The sequence below is a fragment of the Onychomys torridus genome, chromosome 19, assembly GCF_903995425.1.
Source record: "Onychomys torridus chromosome 19, mOncTor1.1, whole genome shotgun sequence".
NCBI lineage: Eukaryota > Metazoa > Chordata > Mammalia > Rodentia > Cricetidae > Onychomys > Onychomys torridus.
Genome location: NC_050461.1, coordinates 63,439,783 through 63,455,734, shown reverse-complemented (window position 1 = coordinate 63,455,734; position 15,952 = coordinate 63,439,783). Strand labels below are relative to the sequence as shown.

At 42.3% G+C, this 15,952-nt stretch overlaps 1 protein-coding gene across 2 annotated transcripts in view; it reads right to left on the bottom strand.

Annotated features, from left to right (window-relative positions):
- LOC118570584 (formyl peptide receptor 2-like) overlaps positions 1 to 15,952 on the bottom strand; it is a 48,820-nt gene that overhangs the window by 14,149 nt on the left and 18,719 nt on the right. For both annotated transcript variants that reach the window (XM_036169220.1, XM_036169219.1), the window contains one exon: positions 6,172 to 6,898. In XM_036169220.1, coding sequence (XP_036025113.1) covers positions 6,172 to 6,514 — 343 coding nt within the window. In that variant the 5' untranslated portion in view covers positions 6,515 to 6,898. The remainder of the gene's footprint in view (positions 1 to 6,171; positions 6,899 to 15,952) is intronic.

The window sequence follows — 15,952 nt, the reverse complement described above, 5'->3', positions numbered from 1 at the left end:
TTGTTCTCCTGGTCTTGCATGTTCTGACCTGTCACTGCAAAATCTTCCTTGTTCATTTTGGAAATGTTTTAATCATTACCTCAATGATTCTTGAGAACACACAGCCCTCAGAATAGCTTGGTGGTTGGTAGGTGGTGGAATGTGGGAAAAGAGAAGACAGTTCCAAATTGTTTCTGTGTTGTATATCGGGTATGGGTTCAGGAGGGTCTGTGCAATCATTGCACAGAAGCACCTTAAGGATGAAATTAGCCTTTCCAGCTGCAGGGGACCAGCCTCTCAGGACTGGCTCCTGTAGTTTAGCAAAGGGCTTTTCTATTGTTCTCCAATTTACACCTCTAGCAAGTAATTTCTCTTATCTAAGCTCCCCAAAGGGACAATGTCAAATGCAAATTCTCAATTAAGGAATACCTGCAGTTTTCGAGGTTGTCCCTCAACCAAGTGTGCATTGGCTGTGTGTGCACTTTTAGAAAACTCTCAGACAAGATTCACATAGAAGGTACCAGGAAACAAAAGGTAGCAATCACAAAAGGCAGATTAAGGCTAGGTGTTAACACTCCCAGAATCAAACCAGCTGCAACTCTGCAGGAATTCCCCCAACATTTCTGAAGCTATAAAGCATTGAGATTCAATAAAATGTGAGCTACATGATTTTAGGCTGTCCTGTGGGTGCTTTAAAGAAATAAAGAAAATCACAAGGCTAGGGTTGTAACTCAGCAGGAAGGGTGTGTGTCTGGCATACAAGCCCTGGATTCAAAACCCAGTATCACGTAAACAGAGTGTTGTGGATACTTGAAATCCCAGAATTTGGGAGGTGAAGGAAGGAGGACCAGAAGTTTAAGTCTATTCTTGGCAAGTTTGGGATTCATGAGACTTTATCTCAAAATCCTTCTCCTGTAATCAGATTGGTGACTACCCTAATTGTCAATATGGAACCTTCATCCAGTAACTGATGGAAGCAGATGAAGAGATCCACAGCCAAGCCCAGGGATCCAGTGGAAGAGAGAGAGCAGGGATTATATGAGCAAGGGAGTTCAAGATCATGATGGGGAAACCCACAGAGACAGCTGACCTGAGTTAGTGGAAGCTCGCAGACTCTGGACTGACAGCAGGAGAACCTGCATGGGACTGAACTAGACCATCTGAATGTGGGTGACAGCTGTGTGGTTTGGGCAGTTTGTGGGGCCCCTGGCAGTGGGACTAGGATTTATCCCAGGTACATGAACTGGCTTTTTGGAGCCAATTCCCTGTGGAGAGATCCCTGCTCAGCCTTGATACAGGGGAGAGGGCCTTGGTCCTGCTCAACTTGATATGCCAGGCTTTGTTGACTCCCCATGGGAGAGGCCTTATCCGCTCTTAGGAGTATTTGGGGGTGGGGTGGGGGACAGGTGTGGGGAGAGAGCAGGAGAAAGGGAGGGAGGGGAACTGTGATTGGCACATAAAATTTTTTTAAAAAAATTTTAAGTTAAAAACAAAACAGAGGAGGAGGAGAGTTGGAAAATCACAGCTATCTGGGCTCAATAGCACACATCATAACCCCATCATTTGGGAAGCAGAAGCAGGAGGACTGTTATAAGTTCAAGGCCAGCCCGTTCTGCACAGAAAGTTCAGGTCAATCAGGGATACAAAAGAACTTATGTGGAATAGGAGGAAGGGAAGGAAGCGGGGAAATGGAGGAGAGAGGGGAAGGGAAGTAATAGGAAGGAATTAATTTTAATCCACTATTTGTTCAACAATTACATCAAAGACTCTAAACATTATTAATGAGGCATTACAAGCGCTTCCCTCACAGACTTACAAATCTGATGGTCACTGTTGCTCTTTCCCATCTCATATTGATAATATGTGAGTCATCCCCACTTCTAACAAAGGTAGTGTGACAGAGCAGGGTCAGAAAAAGACCTTTGTTGAAATTTCAGACTGAGAAATTGAGTAACTATAAGAAGTTGATTTAATGTTTCAGGTATGGTTACTCATTTTCACAAGTGTCGATGATAAAAAGAGTAATATTTCTGCCTGAAGGGATGGCTCAGTCAATAAAGCCAATGAGAATGAGGACCCGTATTCAGATCACCAGCACCCACATAAAAGCCAGGTGCAGCAGTGTGGGTCCTTACCTTCAGTACTGGGAGAGGGAGAAGAGAGGAACAGATATCTGGAGCTCATGGCCAACCAGTGTAGCTCTAAGTTTAGTGAGAGATTTGTCTCAAAAACATTAGGTGAAAAGTAATCAAGGAAGACATCCAACACTGACCTCTGACTTCTGTTCATGTGTATACACACACACACACACACACATGCACACAACCTGCCATTATTCAGTACATGCTACTTGTCAATCACTTATTCACATTCAAGGCTATTAACTCATTTTGCCTCTCTCCTCCATTTAAGGAAGTCTACAGTTAATATTAGGGAAAGCCATTTTTGACATAAGCAATACTTTGAATACTTAATCCAGTGAAATCTCATACCCATCACATATTGGAACCGTAATTTCTCTCTTGCCCTTTCCCATCCTCATATGTCTTGAGGAGATCTCATAGCCAAAGAATATTATTTCCTTCCACTAAGATAATCTCAAAGAAGAGGCTGAAGAGACAGCTCAGTGGAACACACACATATACACATGATTATATATAATTTAAAATTTGATTTTTAAAAGATAATTTCAATTGGTTATTCAGTGTTAAATTATTTCCCTTGAAAACATAAAAATAAGTCACAACATATGGACTGAGCAGGTTGTATTTAGGACTCTGTGTGTGTGTGTGTGTGTGTGTGTGTGTGTGTGTGTGTGTGTTGTAACAATAATTAATGAAAAAAAGAGGCTATGCATTTGAAAGGGGGCAAGGAGAGGGTGGGGGAGCACATGGAACAGATGGTTTGGAGGGAGGAATGATGAATTATACTATAATATCAAAAATAAAAGAAATAATATAAAAGACAATTTCAGAGATGTCACATGAAGCCATTACTCATGTAAATGTTCTCTCTGAGCAGAAGAGAGGGGCCTGTATTGAGCCTATAGGAAAGAAAGAGGTAGGTGTGTAATGAAGTGCTTATGCAGAGTGAAAGGTTCATGACTGACTCTTTGGGCCACTGAAGCTGTCTTCTACCAATTCCCTAATGTCCACACACCTTATATTTTTTTGTTGTGGTAAAACACAGGTAATAAAAAGTCTACCTGATACTTTTTTCTTGTTGGTATTGTTGCTTGCATGAAAAGGCCACCAACCTTAGTTTTTGAGACAAGGTCTCTCACTGGACCTGGGGGTCACACACTTAGTTTGACTGGTTGCCCTAAGGAGCCTCCTCTTTCTGCTTCTCCAGCAGTGAGATTTTTATATAGGCACATGCCACCTTACCAGCTCTGTATGTAGACTGGGCATCCAAGTTTAAGTCCTCATGTTTCTATGGCAACCATTTTACTGACTGAGCAATTTCCTCAGCCCCTTGTTTGTTTCCTGAGACAAGGTCTTCCTATGCCTTTCAGCCTGGTCTTAAACTTGCTATGGAGCCCATGCCAACCACAGAGTCAAGATCTCTCTGCCCCTGTCTCCCAAGGGCTGAGGTGACAAGAGTACACCCCCACCACACCCAGCTTAAATTTTACCACTCGAAAATTAAATGTCATTAAGTGCATTTAAAATGTTTTGCAACCATACCCCTATCTAATTCTAGAATTATTGCATCACTCAAAAGAAAACAAATTCCATACCCTTTGAGCAATAATTCTCTCCCCCTCCATCAGGTCTCTGTATCCACAAATATGCTGTTTCCTGTAAACTTACCTATTTTGGATATTTCTTATAAGCTGAATAATACAGCATATGACATTTTGAGTCTGGATTCTTTTGTGCTATAGCCTTTAAAGTGTATCTGTCATGCATGCATTAGTTCTTTACTATTTTGTTTTGATTTTTGAGAAAGTCTCATTGTATATCCTATGGAATACAGGCCTCAAACTTAGCCACCCTCCTGTCATAGTACCCTCTTCCTGCTGAGAAATTACCTCGATCAGATTGGCCAGGAGGCCAGTCTGTGTGGCATTTTCTTGATTAACAATTGATGTAGGAGGGCTGGAGAGATGGCTCAGAGGTTAAGAGCACTGGCTGCTCTTCCAGAGGTCCTGAGTTCAATTCCCAGCAACCACATGGTGGCTCACAACCATCTATAATGAGGTCTGATGCCTTCTTCTAGCATGCAGGCATACATGCAAGCAGAACATTTATACATAATAAATAAATAAACCTTTAAAAATTGATGTAGGAGGGCTCAGCTTGCTGTGTGTGATGCCACCCCTGGGCAGGTGGTCCTGTGTTGTAAAAGAAAGCATACTGAGCAGTCCACAAGATCTAGCCAAAGCTCAGCACTCTTCCATGGCTTCTGCTTCAGCTCCTGCCTCCAGGTTCCTACCTCAACTTCCATTCATTATGGAGTATAAAATATTAACTGCAATAAACCCTTTAATTCCCAAATTGCTGCTGGAAAATGAACTAGGATAGGTTGTCTTTATACTCTAGCTATAGTGAGAAATGCTGCTATAAATTTTATGCACAGTTTTTGTTTGAACACAAGTTTTTAACCATAACTTTTATTTCATTTTCATCAGCTGCATACACAATCATCCTCACACTCTTGCCTCCATAACATCACCCAGCACACACCCCTCTACCACCATGTCCTCTCCTCCTCTTTTTAACAGTCCAGTAAGGTCTGCCTGCTGGAATATTGACCCATCCTATTCACTTGTTCTTGTACTGAAATGTTGAGCACAAATTTTGTCTACATACTGTTTGCCCAGTTTAGGGTTTTGTATTTTTCCTCTTGCAAGTTAAGGATCTACATTAGCTAAGGAGTTGCTTTGCAGGCAAAGTGTATATCAGCAATTGTGGAAACAGAGGCACAACTTTCCCCTACCTGATAAGAGGTTGATAATATGGATGAGCATGTCAGGCAATGGGGAGCTTGCTCTAGCTTGGGTGTGAGAGACTGGGAGGGAAAATAGATTGGGCACAGCAATAAAAGCAAGGAAAACTGTTTTGTTTTTGTTTTTGTTTTTTTGTTTTTTGTTTGTTTGTTTGTTTTGTTTTTGGTATTTTCAAAAATAGGTCCAGAAGAGGCCACTCTGGTTAAGGTGCTTATGTGCAAGTGTGAAGGCCAGAGTTTGTGTCCCCAGAAACCCCTGTAAATGTCAGTTGGGCAGAGTGGTTTACCCATAATTCCAATCTCAGAAGGTGGAGAGAGTCAATCAGAGTAATCTGACCTACAAGTTAATTATTGATGTGAGTTCTGGATTTGACTTAGATACCTTGTCTGCATGAAAAAGATGGAAGAGCGGTAGAAAATGATGCCTGACATCAACCTCAGGGCTTCACATATTGCACCCATGTGCAGAAGCATTCACACACAGGCATGAACTCATATATGCAAAGAAAATATGCACTCATGAAAAATGGGAAAATGAAGCCAGGCATGATGGTGTGCACCCTTAAAGCCAGCACTCAAGAGAAAGAGGCATGAAGATTTCTGTGATATTACAGCCACTTTTGTCTACAGAGAGAATTCTAGGCTAGAAAAAGGATGTGTAGTAAGACCACATCTCAAGGAGAAAAGAAAAATTAAAATAAATAAATAAATAATATCCCTGTCCCTTGGTGTTCTAGGAGTGAACAAGATGGACACCAACATCTCTCTCCTCATGAACATGTCTACAGGGAACCTCATGAATGTGTCCACAAGGACCCAGTCAGCATCTGCTGGCTACATTGCTCTGAATGTCTTCTCATATTTGGTGCTTGCAGTCACCTTTGTCCTTGGAGTGCTGGGCAATGGGCTTGTGATCTGGGTGGCTGGCTTCCGCATGGTACGCACAGTCACCACCATCTCCTACTTGAACCTGGCCATTGCTGACTTCTGCTTCACCTCCACTTTGCCATTTTTCATTGCCTCCAGAGCCATGGGAGGACAATGGCCATTTGGTTGGTTCATGTGCAAGTTCATATTTACCATAGTAGACATAAACCTGTTTGGAAGTGTCTTCCTGATCGCCCTCATAGCACTAGACCGGTGTATTTGTGTCCTGCATCCAGTCTGGGCTCAGAACCACAGAACTGTGAGCCTGGCCAAGAAAGTAATCATTGGACCCTGGATGTGTGCTTTCCTACTTACCTTGCCAGTTATCATTCGTGTGACCACAATTCCTGATAAACTTGGGCCAGGGAAAACAGGCTGTTCTTTTGACTTCTCCCCCTGGACCACAGATCCTGTCGAGAAGCAGAAGGTGGCCATCACCATGCTCACCGTCAGAGGCATCATCAGGTTCATCATTGGGTTCAGCACACCCATGTCCATTGTTGCCATTTGCTATGGGCTCATAGCCACTAAAATCCACAGGCAAGGCCTGATCAAATCCAGCCGTCCCCTGCAGGTCCTCTCTTTTGTTGTGGCTGCCTTTTTCCTCTGCTGGTGCCCATTTCAGGTAGTGGCCCTCATATCCACAATCAGAGTCCATGAACGCTTGAGTGGTATGACTCCAAACCTCCAAATTGCAGTGAATGTCACAAGTTCGTTGGCTTTCTTCAACAGCTGCCTCAACCCAATGCTCTATGTCTTCATGGGCCAGGACTTCAGAGAGAGACTAATCCACTCCCTTCCTGCCAGTCTAGAGAGGGCCCTGACCGAGGACTCAGCCCAGACCAGTGACACAGGCACCAACTTGGGCAACAACTCCTCTTTACCATCTGAAGACAATATACAGGCAATGTGAATAGAGGGCTACAACTTCAAGCTTCATCTGCTTTGAGTTCCACTGTGCTATAAACATTCCCTGTTGACCTTCAAGATACACACTCAATTGAAAAACTTGAGGTGACTTTTTGGACTTTTGTTCCTCAATCTGAGTTGGTCAATAAAAGAGAAAAGACAAAAAGACCATACATTTTCTTGTTAGTCTGAGATAGTTACAAATGACAGCTCATGCTACAGTGCTCTTACTAATACTGTCCACTTCTAATCTCCTCACAGACTGAAAACTCACAATTGTCATAAGTGTCTTTCTGTGGGTAATATGTGTATGTTTCCTTTAGAAAATGAGGGAGGTAGGGGAAAGACTCCTATCCCTCTAGTTATGCAATTGCCTGATCCCTTGTGTTGAAATATTTGTCATATAGCTTGCCTTTATAAGACCAGTGTTTTCACTTACGGCTCTTAGTGTAGCTACAGCCAAATTAGTCCAGTTTGTACAGTATCTGGTATTTGAATTACGTGCTCCAAAGTGAATGAACACAGAATGGTACTCCAGGTTTTACTCCCAGCAGCAGTCAATAAATGCCACCCACCATCCACCACTTCCCGCCCACCCACCCACCCCCATACACACACACACACACATGCCAGGATCTGTAGTCATTTGGGTTCTTTTAATCTTGACCACTTTGATTATAGTAAAATGAAATCTCAAGATAGTTTTAATATGCAGTTTCCTATTGGCTAAGGATTTTTAACATTCATTTAAATGTTTTGCAACCATTAGTAATTCATCCTTTGAAAAATCTGTGTCTTCTTTCTCTAGTGCCTGATTTTTAATTGGGTTGTTTGTTATCTTGATGTTTATTATTATTATTATTATTATTATTATTATTATTATCATTATTATCATTATCATTATTTAGTTATTTGTATATTTTATATACTAACCCTCTGTCAGATAGCCAGCTGGTAAAGATTTTTTCTATTTTGTAGACTGCTTCTGGACTTGAGTGATGGTATTCTTTGCTGTATGGGAGTTTTTTTAGTGTCAATGAGTCCCATTTATTTATTGTTTATCTTAACACCTGTTCTTTAAGGTCCTATTTAAAAAGTCTTTCCTTATGCAAATGAGTTCAAGCATATTCTTTGCTTTGTCCTATATCAGATTCAGGGAACCATGTTTGATGTTGCAGTCCTTGATCAATTTGGTGCTGAATTTTGAACAGAGTAACTGTCAAGGTTAGCCAGCACCATTTGACGATGCTGTCTACTGCAACTATTATTGTGGGAGTGTGGACTTAGACTAGATCCTCAATTCTATTTCAGTGATCAATGAGTTTGCTTTTAGGCCAGGGACATGCTATTTTTGTCAGCTCTGTATAGATCTATAGCATAGTTATATAGTGCTAGGAGGTGCTATCATGAAAAGGAATGCATGCTACTAGAAAAGGAATTACCAGTCTTACCCATTTGTGAACGCATTGAGAGCTATAATAACAACCATCCTGGAAAGACATATCCATTGGGACAATTATGTCATAAGCATCATGAGGTTAACCAACCACTTTCTTAATGGATGTAAGGCCCACTCCAAAAATCAAAACCCATACCTGCCATCATTATCAGAGCCATGAGCCTATGACTAGAGAGGTTATAGGCCCTAGTGGAGAACCTTCTACTGCTATTCTGCTAACTAGTGTTAATTGGCTAGTAATGACTGTCATTCTATACATAGATTAGTACATCTCTCAACTCTCATCAGAAAAGGTTCAGTTTCCTGGAGATAATAATGAACACAGAGATCCACAGTTGGTTAAGGTGTAGAAAACAAGAGACTAATGAATGTTCAACCCTAAATGGAAAATGTATATCACGCACAATCCCTCCCAGGGATCATTATGAAACAGAGCACAGAAAGATTGTAAGAGCCAGAGGTAGCAGCTGGCTACAAGGAAACAGTGTTTGTGGGGCACAACAGGGCAGTCTTACATACAAATCCACAGGGCTATGACAATGTGAGCAATGCTGTGCAAGCTCAAGCCAAACCAAAGCCTGGTATGGAAAGGAGAGGTGAGCATGCAATACCACGCATAGCTGAGGAGTTATTGACAATTGGAAACATGTGGAAGAAGTGTCTATTTTTTTAAGGGTATAGTCTCTGGGAAATCAACCCTGCTCCACTGGAAGGCTACACATCACAGAGTATGTGGGTGGCACAAACTTTATTAGATGGGTGTTTTTAAAGAAATAAGAGGGTGCTGGAGAGATGGCTCAGTGGTTAAGAGCACTAGCTGCTCTTCCAGAGGACTTGGGTTCAAATTCCAGCACCCACATGCCAGCTCACAACTGTCTGTAAGTCCATTTCCTGTGAATCTGATACCTCCACACCAATGCACGTGAAATAAAGTTAAATAAATTTAAAAAAATAAAAAAAGAAATAAGAGGATACAAACCTAAGTAGGGAAGTGAAGGGGGAGTCGATCTGGGAGGAGTTGTGTGAGGAGATTAATACGATCAAAATACTTTGTATGAAATCAAAGAACTCATAAAGAAATGGGAAAAATAAAACTTTCAAAGAAAAAACATCTGAGGAAATCCTTAATTTGCAACCTAGTCAGACAGATGTGTAAGTAACTCTGTGAAAGCCCCCCCCCCCATTTTGTTTTGTTTTGTTTTGATGCAGGATCTCATGCATTCCAAGTAAAGGATGACCTTTAATGCATGGACGCTATGTGTGTGTGTGTGTGTGTGTGTGTGTGTGTGTGTGTGTGTGTGTGTGTAAATGTCTGTGTCGGTGTTTGAGTCTGTATGTGCATCTGGTTGTCAGAGGTCAATGTCAGGTGCATTCCTCTATTGTCTCCGCCTTATTTTGAGAATGAGTTTCTCAGTGAATCCAGAGATTACCAACTCAATAGACTTCCGAGACTCTCCAATTTACCAGATGGCCAGTGCACTCTGGAATTCTGCTTGTCTCAGCCATCCCTAGCTCTGGCATCATGGATGTGCACTGTTGTCTTATCTTTTAATTGGGTTTTGGAGATCTGAAGTCAGGACCTCATGCTTCCATAGCAAGCACTTTACACACTGAGCCTTATCCCCTGGTCCATGAATAGATCATCCTGCTTGTGTGCTAGAATTACAAACATGTCACCACACTTTGTTTGTATGGTACTGGGGGTGGAATCCAGAGCTTTCTGCCTACTGGGAAGCAGGCTACTAGAGGAACTATATCCCTAGCCAGAGGCTACTGAGCCGTTATCCCAGAGTAATTAGCATCTCTGGGCTGTACTAACCTAGAGTACAGTATCAGACTTGAATCAAATAGTAGGACTCTGAAAAGATATCCACCAAAAATACAATAAAATAAAATAAAATAATCTAGAGAATTATTTAGGACATACATCTGTTTTCACAAGTGCTATAAATAAATAGGTTTTTCCTTCAGTTCCCATCCCAAAGGATAACAAAACAACCACCAAGATGAAGAATACATTGAGAAGGGAGTTAGCATTATGGTGAAATTAGGAGTGTGAGGAGTTTAGGCCTGAGGGAAATGGGCAGTACCTTAGTTCCAAGTGGTTCTGTCTTAACTACTAGTTGTACTGATGCAGTAAAACCACATCCTTTCCCATTTGAAAATCAGAAGGAAAACTACTTCCTGTGACTCAAGTAGCCCCAAGCCTACTTCCCCTTTCTTTTCCTCAGTTCTGTTCAGAAACCCCTGAAGATTGAGACACAACTCCACAGATGGCCAGAACCCAGAAAAGAGCTGAGGGTAGAATGGAGTTGCAGACTCTTGTATAATATTGGAAGGACCAGCCTTAATATTATTCTTCTCAGGGGCTCAAGAGAGAAAATTACAAATGGTGAGGACTATTTTCAGGAAATAGAATCTCAGCACACCAAGCTCTTTAATCCACTTGCTCTTATTTCTCTGGGATAAAATCCTATCTACCCTGCTTCAGTTCTGTTCTCATGTCGAGCTCCTTTCTTGCCTGATTTCTCTCTATATTTATCTACTGTTCCCCCTAAGTTCTATCTCAATTTTCTCATCTTAACTCTGCCTCATCTAGGTCCTTTTCATCTCTTTCTTACCCAGCTAGTATTTCCCCCTCTGGCTCTTCTTCATTTTCCATCTCGTCCACAGGTTCTCTCTAGTCACAATCCTCCTTATCCCTCTCAGTTCTCCGCCTCTAAGTTCTCTAGATTCCTCCCAAGTCTCCCAGGAATTCATTTATAAACCCAAGCAATAGCAATCTTCTGGCAGAGCAAGCTCACCAGGCTGGAATTCTTACAGGGTCATAAAGGCAAGTAAGAATTTTCCTCAGGCAGAGACCACCAGGCTTTCTTTTACAATCCAAAATGGGAGTGATAAAAGAGCAGGTCAACTGAGTGCTAATGACTGGTTAGTATATCAAAAAGGGGATCTATGTGCTCAGACTACATTCTGAGAAGTGGTTAGGTAAAAAGTTAGGGGCTCTATAGCATTAATAAGGTTGTAAGAAAGGAGGGTCTGAGCTAAATTGTGTCCACCTGACCTAGGCAGTATCTCCTTATGGAATTTACCTTAAATCAGAAGACTATCATGTGGTAGTCTGGACTGTTACTTCTGTTAGTCTTTGAAAGTGGCTAAGGGAGATATCTGATTCCAGTGCTGAAACCCAGTGCTGAAAGGGGAGAAATGGATGGGCTGAGGGGAAGGATTTTTTCCTGAGGCTCTTTTCCAAATACCTTGAATGTATATATCCAAGGAGTGATAACAGTCCACACTGTTAGCAATTCTTAGGGAAAAATCAATTGGGAAAACTATGAAGGCACATATGATTTTCATAACAGAAGACAGCTGATATATAACAAGCCAAATAACACCAAAAGCTCTTTGGAATTTGGCTTCCTCTAAGGAATTCCTTGATCCCTTCAGGTAGTTGCTTTGCCATAACCAGCTGAGTTTTTATAATATATTCCTGCCGCCCATAGCACCAGACTCCTGGGATTCAAGGCTTTATCTCTCTGAGCTTCTGTCTTCTGGATTGTGAAATGAGTGACTGACCTATAGGCACGTCTGTAGGGAATTTTCTTAATTGATGATTGATATGGGAGGGCCCAGCCCACCATGTGCAGTGCCACCCCTGGGCCAGTAGTATTGCATTGTGTAACAGGCAAGCTGTCAGGCTGGAGAGACAGCTTAGTGGTTAACAGCACTTGACAGCTCTTGCCGAGGTCCTGAGTTATGTTTTCAGCACCCACATGGTGATTCACAAATATCTATAACTCCAGTTTCGGGAGATCCAATGACTCCTTCCGGTCTCTGCAGGTGTCAAGCACACACATGTGATACACATACATACAGACAGACAAAACACTCATATACATAAAATAAAATGAGTGAATTTTTAAAGAAGAAAAGGTGATGGCAAGCTGAGCAAGCCATGCAAAGCAAGCAGGCTAATAAGAAACACTCCTCCATGGTCTCTTCCTCAGTTTCTGCCTCCATATTCTTGCCTTGAGTTCCAGTCCTGAATTATTTCCCTTTATAGTGAACTAAAAGTTTTAACATGATGGTTGTGGTGTTTATCACAGCCATAGATACCACCTAGGATAGAGAGTATACTAACAATCCCTCCCAGACAGATTTGCATAATACACAGACAGAATTCATTATTTTATAGGATAGGGGAGTAAACTGTTGCTACATTAGCTACTGTGGATATACCTCACAGACATAAAGTTATGAAAGATACCAAGAGCAAACATAGACACCCTAGGTAGCTCCACCTACATATGGCTGGAAAATAAGGCAGCTAGGGGTCTACAAGATGGTTCAGTAGGGAAGGGTGCTTGCTGCCAAGTCTTCTGTCCTGAGTTCAATTCCAGGAACTCACCTGGTGAAATAATAGAACTGATTTTATTTTTTCTGAGACAGGGTTTCTCTGTGTAGCTTTGAGCCTTTCCTGGATCTCTCTCTCTCTGTAGACCAGGCCGGCCTCAAACTCACAAAGATCTGCCTGCCTCTGCCTCCCGAGTGCTGGGATTAAAGGCGTGCGCCACCACTGCCTGGCCAGAACTAACTCTTGAGAGCTCTTCTTGGACCTCCATACACACACACACACACACACACACACACACACACACACACACACACACACTAAAAAATAAATGTCAATAAAAGGAGGCAAATAATACATACTCTGTAGCCTCTTAGTTTTTTATTTTATTTTATTTTTAGGTTTTGTGATTATTTGGTTGCTTTTATTGTTTTTGTTTCAGTTCTTTGTTTGTGTTGGGGTGGGGGGTCAGTACAGCGGGGCAAAGAATGAAAAGCGGACGTCTGTGTATGGTGAACAAAATGCCCTACTCTCTACAACCCAGACCCTCACTGTGGATTCTAGACAGGGGTTCTACTACTAAGCCACTTCAGCCCTTGATTGGGAGATTCTAAGTAGGGGCTCTACCATCAAGTCATGCCCCAGCCTCTCACTGGGAACTTATAAGGAATTTTTCTGCTACTAAGCTACATTTTGCAGCCCTCATTATATTCCCATTTTGTAATTAAATAATTAGTTAATTAATTAATCGGTCTTTGGTGACAGGGTCTCTCTATGTATTTCTGCTGTCCTGGAGATCACTATGTAGATCAGGCTGTCCTGAAATCACACAGATCGTCCTGTGTTTGCCAGCCAGTGCTAAGATTAATGGTGTGTGCCACCACAACTGGCTTCAGCCCCTTTTTTATTTTTATTTTTTATTTTCAGGTAGGATCTCACCAAGTTGCTCGGAATAGCCTTGAACTCATTCTATACCCTGCACTGGCTAGAATTTCCTATCCTTCTGCCTCAATTGCCTAAGTATCTGTAGGTCTGGCCCTAGGGAAGCACATATCAAGTACAGCTAAGGCAATGCTTACACTTGTAATGGGGATTTAAAAGGGGTGTTCTCCCTCACTCAGAGCTGTTTACATAGCATGTTAACACAGGCATGTTAACTCTGTGAACATTTATCAAGAAATCCCCTGTACTAAGTACATTCTCTGTGTACACTATACTTCGATTTTATATATATATATATATATATATATATATATATATATATATATATATTTCTTACTTACTTACTTATTTTTACTGGGAATAGAGAGACTAGAGGGACAGAAAGGACAAAGATGAAGAGAGAATGGGGAGGGAGAAATTAGCAGAGAAGGAGGAAGAGGGCATTTCCTGGTATGCAGGAAATGAAAGCTGGCTTTTAGAATTATTTTGTATCTGAGCAGGTAAGATGGGATGAGCTGGTACAGGGATCAGGACCATTGAAAAACCATTTCTGGGGTCTAAGAGGCTTCAGCAGGCCTTGTCACCAAGCCTGGCAACCTGAGTTCCATTCCGAGAGTCCCTGGAAAGAGAGAACTAATTCATTCAAGTTATCCTCTGTGGCACTGTGTCCACTGTGGTACAGCATGCCCCAACACACAAATAAACAAATAAATGAAAAAAAAGTTCTAAAACCACTTCCCATCCTTTCCTACCCCCTCCTTCATCTGAAAATCCAGAGGCACAGAGGGGAGGCTGGGAAGATGCCTGCTGTGAGGACATAGGAACATCTGGACACAAAACATCTCTGTGCCAGGTATCTGAGGCATGTGGATTGCACCTAGGGTAGAGATGTCACATCTGACAAATTTACTCTATCACCCTATTATTTCCATGGACGATGGGTGGTCTGCAGCTGGTTTTCCTGCCTAGCCCACGGTCAGGACAAATCTCTCTCACCTGCCAGTCCCACAGCTGCTCAGACCCAACCAAGTAAACACTAAGAGTCTTACATTATTTACAAACTGTATGGCCTAATGGCTCAGGCTTCTAGCTAGCTGTTCTCATATCTTAAATTAACCCATTTCTATTAATCTGTAAGTTGCCATGTGGCTCGTGGCTTACTGGTACCTTACATCTCATTTGTCATGGAGGCTGGCAGCATCTCTCTGGTCAGCCTTCCACCTCCCAGAATTATTCTCCTCCTTGTCCCACCTATCCTATCCTTACTGCCTGGCTACTGGCCAATCAGAGTTTTATTTATCCACAACATACAGGACACCCCACAGCAGTGGTCTTCCTGATAGGTTTCTGTACCCAGTTTCTTGGCCAATTAGGAAGCCAGATGAAGCCAAATTCAAAGTAGAAGACCAGGTATATTTGAGCAAAGTACTCCCTTGTGAGTCTCCAGCCCCCAGAGATGAGGTGGGGGAGGACTGCTACTGTGAAGACAGGAGCTTAAACACCCTGTAGCATGGGGCGATGGCACGTGCTCCACAAGCCGGGTTTGTGCCCCATCATGGTATGTGGGGCCTTGAGAAGCTAGCAGCCTCTGGAAGGAGCTACCACTGACAGGAATTCAGAACTGGACTCCCTGCAGCTTTTCTGAGAGGCCGGGGGTCTGGAGAGGGAGGAATGGCCAGATCAAGCAGCTGGAAATCAGAATGAAAAGACCCCAGATTTCTCTTTCTTACACATACTCAGAAAGTCCCTCCCAGTGAGGTTCCGGAGTCGTTCAGAGCAGGGTGCTACAATTTCAACAATTTTATGTATCTCTTTGCCCTTGCATTCTCAGGAAAACTTTTGAAGTATAATATGCATACAAAATGTTACACCTATTATCTATAGATTGCTCAATGAGATAAGTGAAACAAAGACAAGGTAGCTATATTAACTCCCCCACCCCCGGGCTCAGGGAACACTGTGGAAGAGTAGGGGCTGAAAGAATGTTAGAACTGAGAGATGGGGAGGGGTGTTGCGAAATGCTGGCTTCTGGATGTGGCATGGCTGTGGCACCTGTGTACTCACAGAAGCTGTACTCATACATACTGAAAATCAAGCCAATAAAACATTCCAACACGGAGTGGAGATGGGCTCCTGAGACCATACCAATGGCAGAGAAGCTATTGGCTGTAGACAGCTGTTGAGGAATGCAGAGTCACTCTCCTTCCTCTTTCTTTTTAAAGATTCACTTTACTTTATGTATCTGAGTATTTTCTGCATGTGCATCTATGCACCATATGCATGCCCAGTGCCCACAAAAAGTCAGAGGGTGGCATCGGATTCCCTGGAACTGGACTCACAAATGGTTGTAAGTAGCCATGGGGGTGCAGGAAATTGAACCCAGGTCTTCCAAAAGAGCAGCAAGTATTCTTAACTGCTGAGCCTCTTTCCAGCCC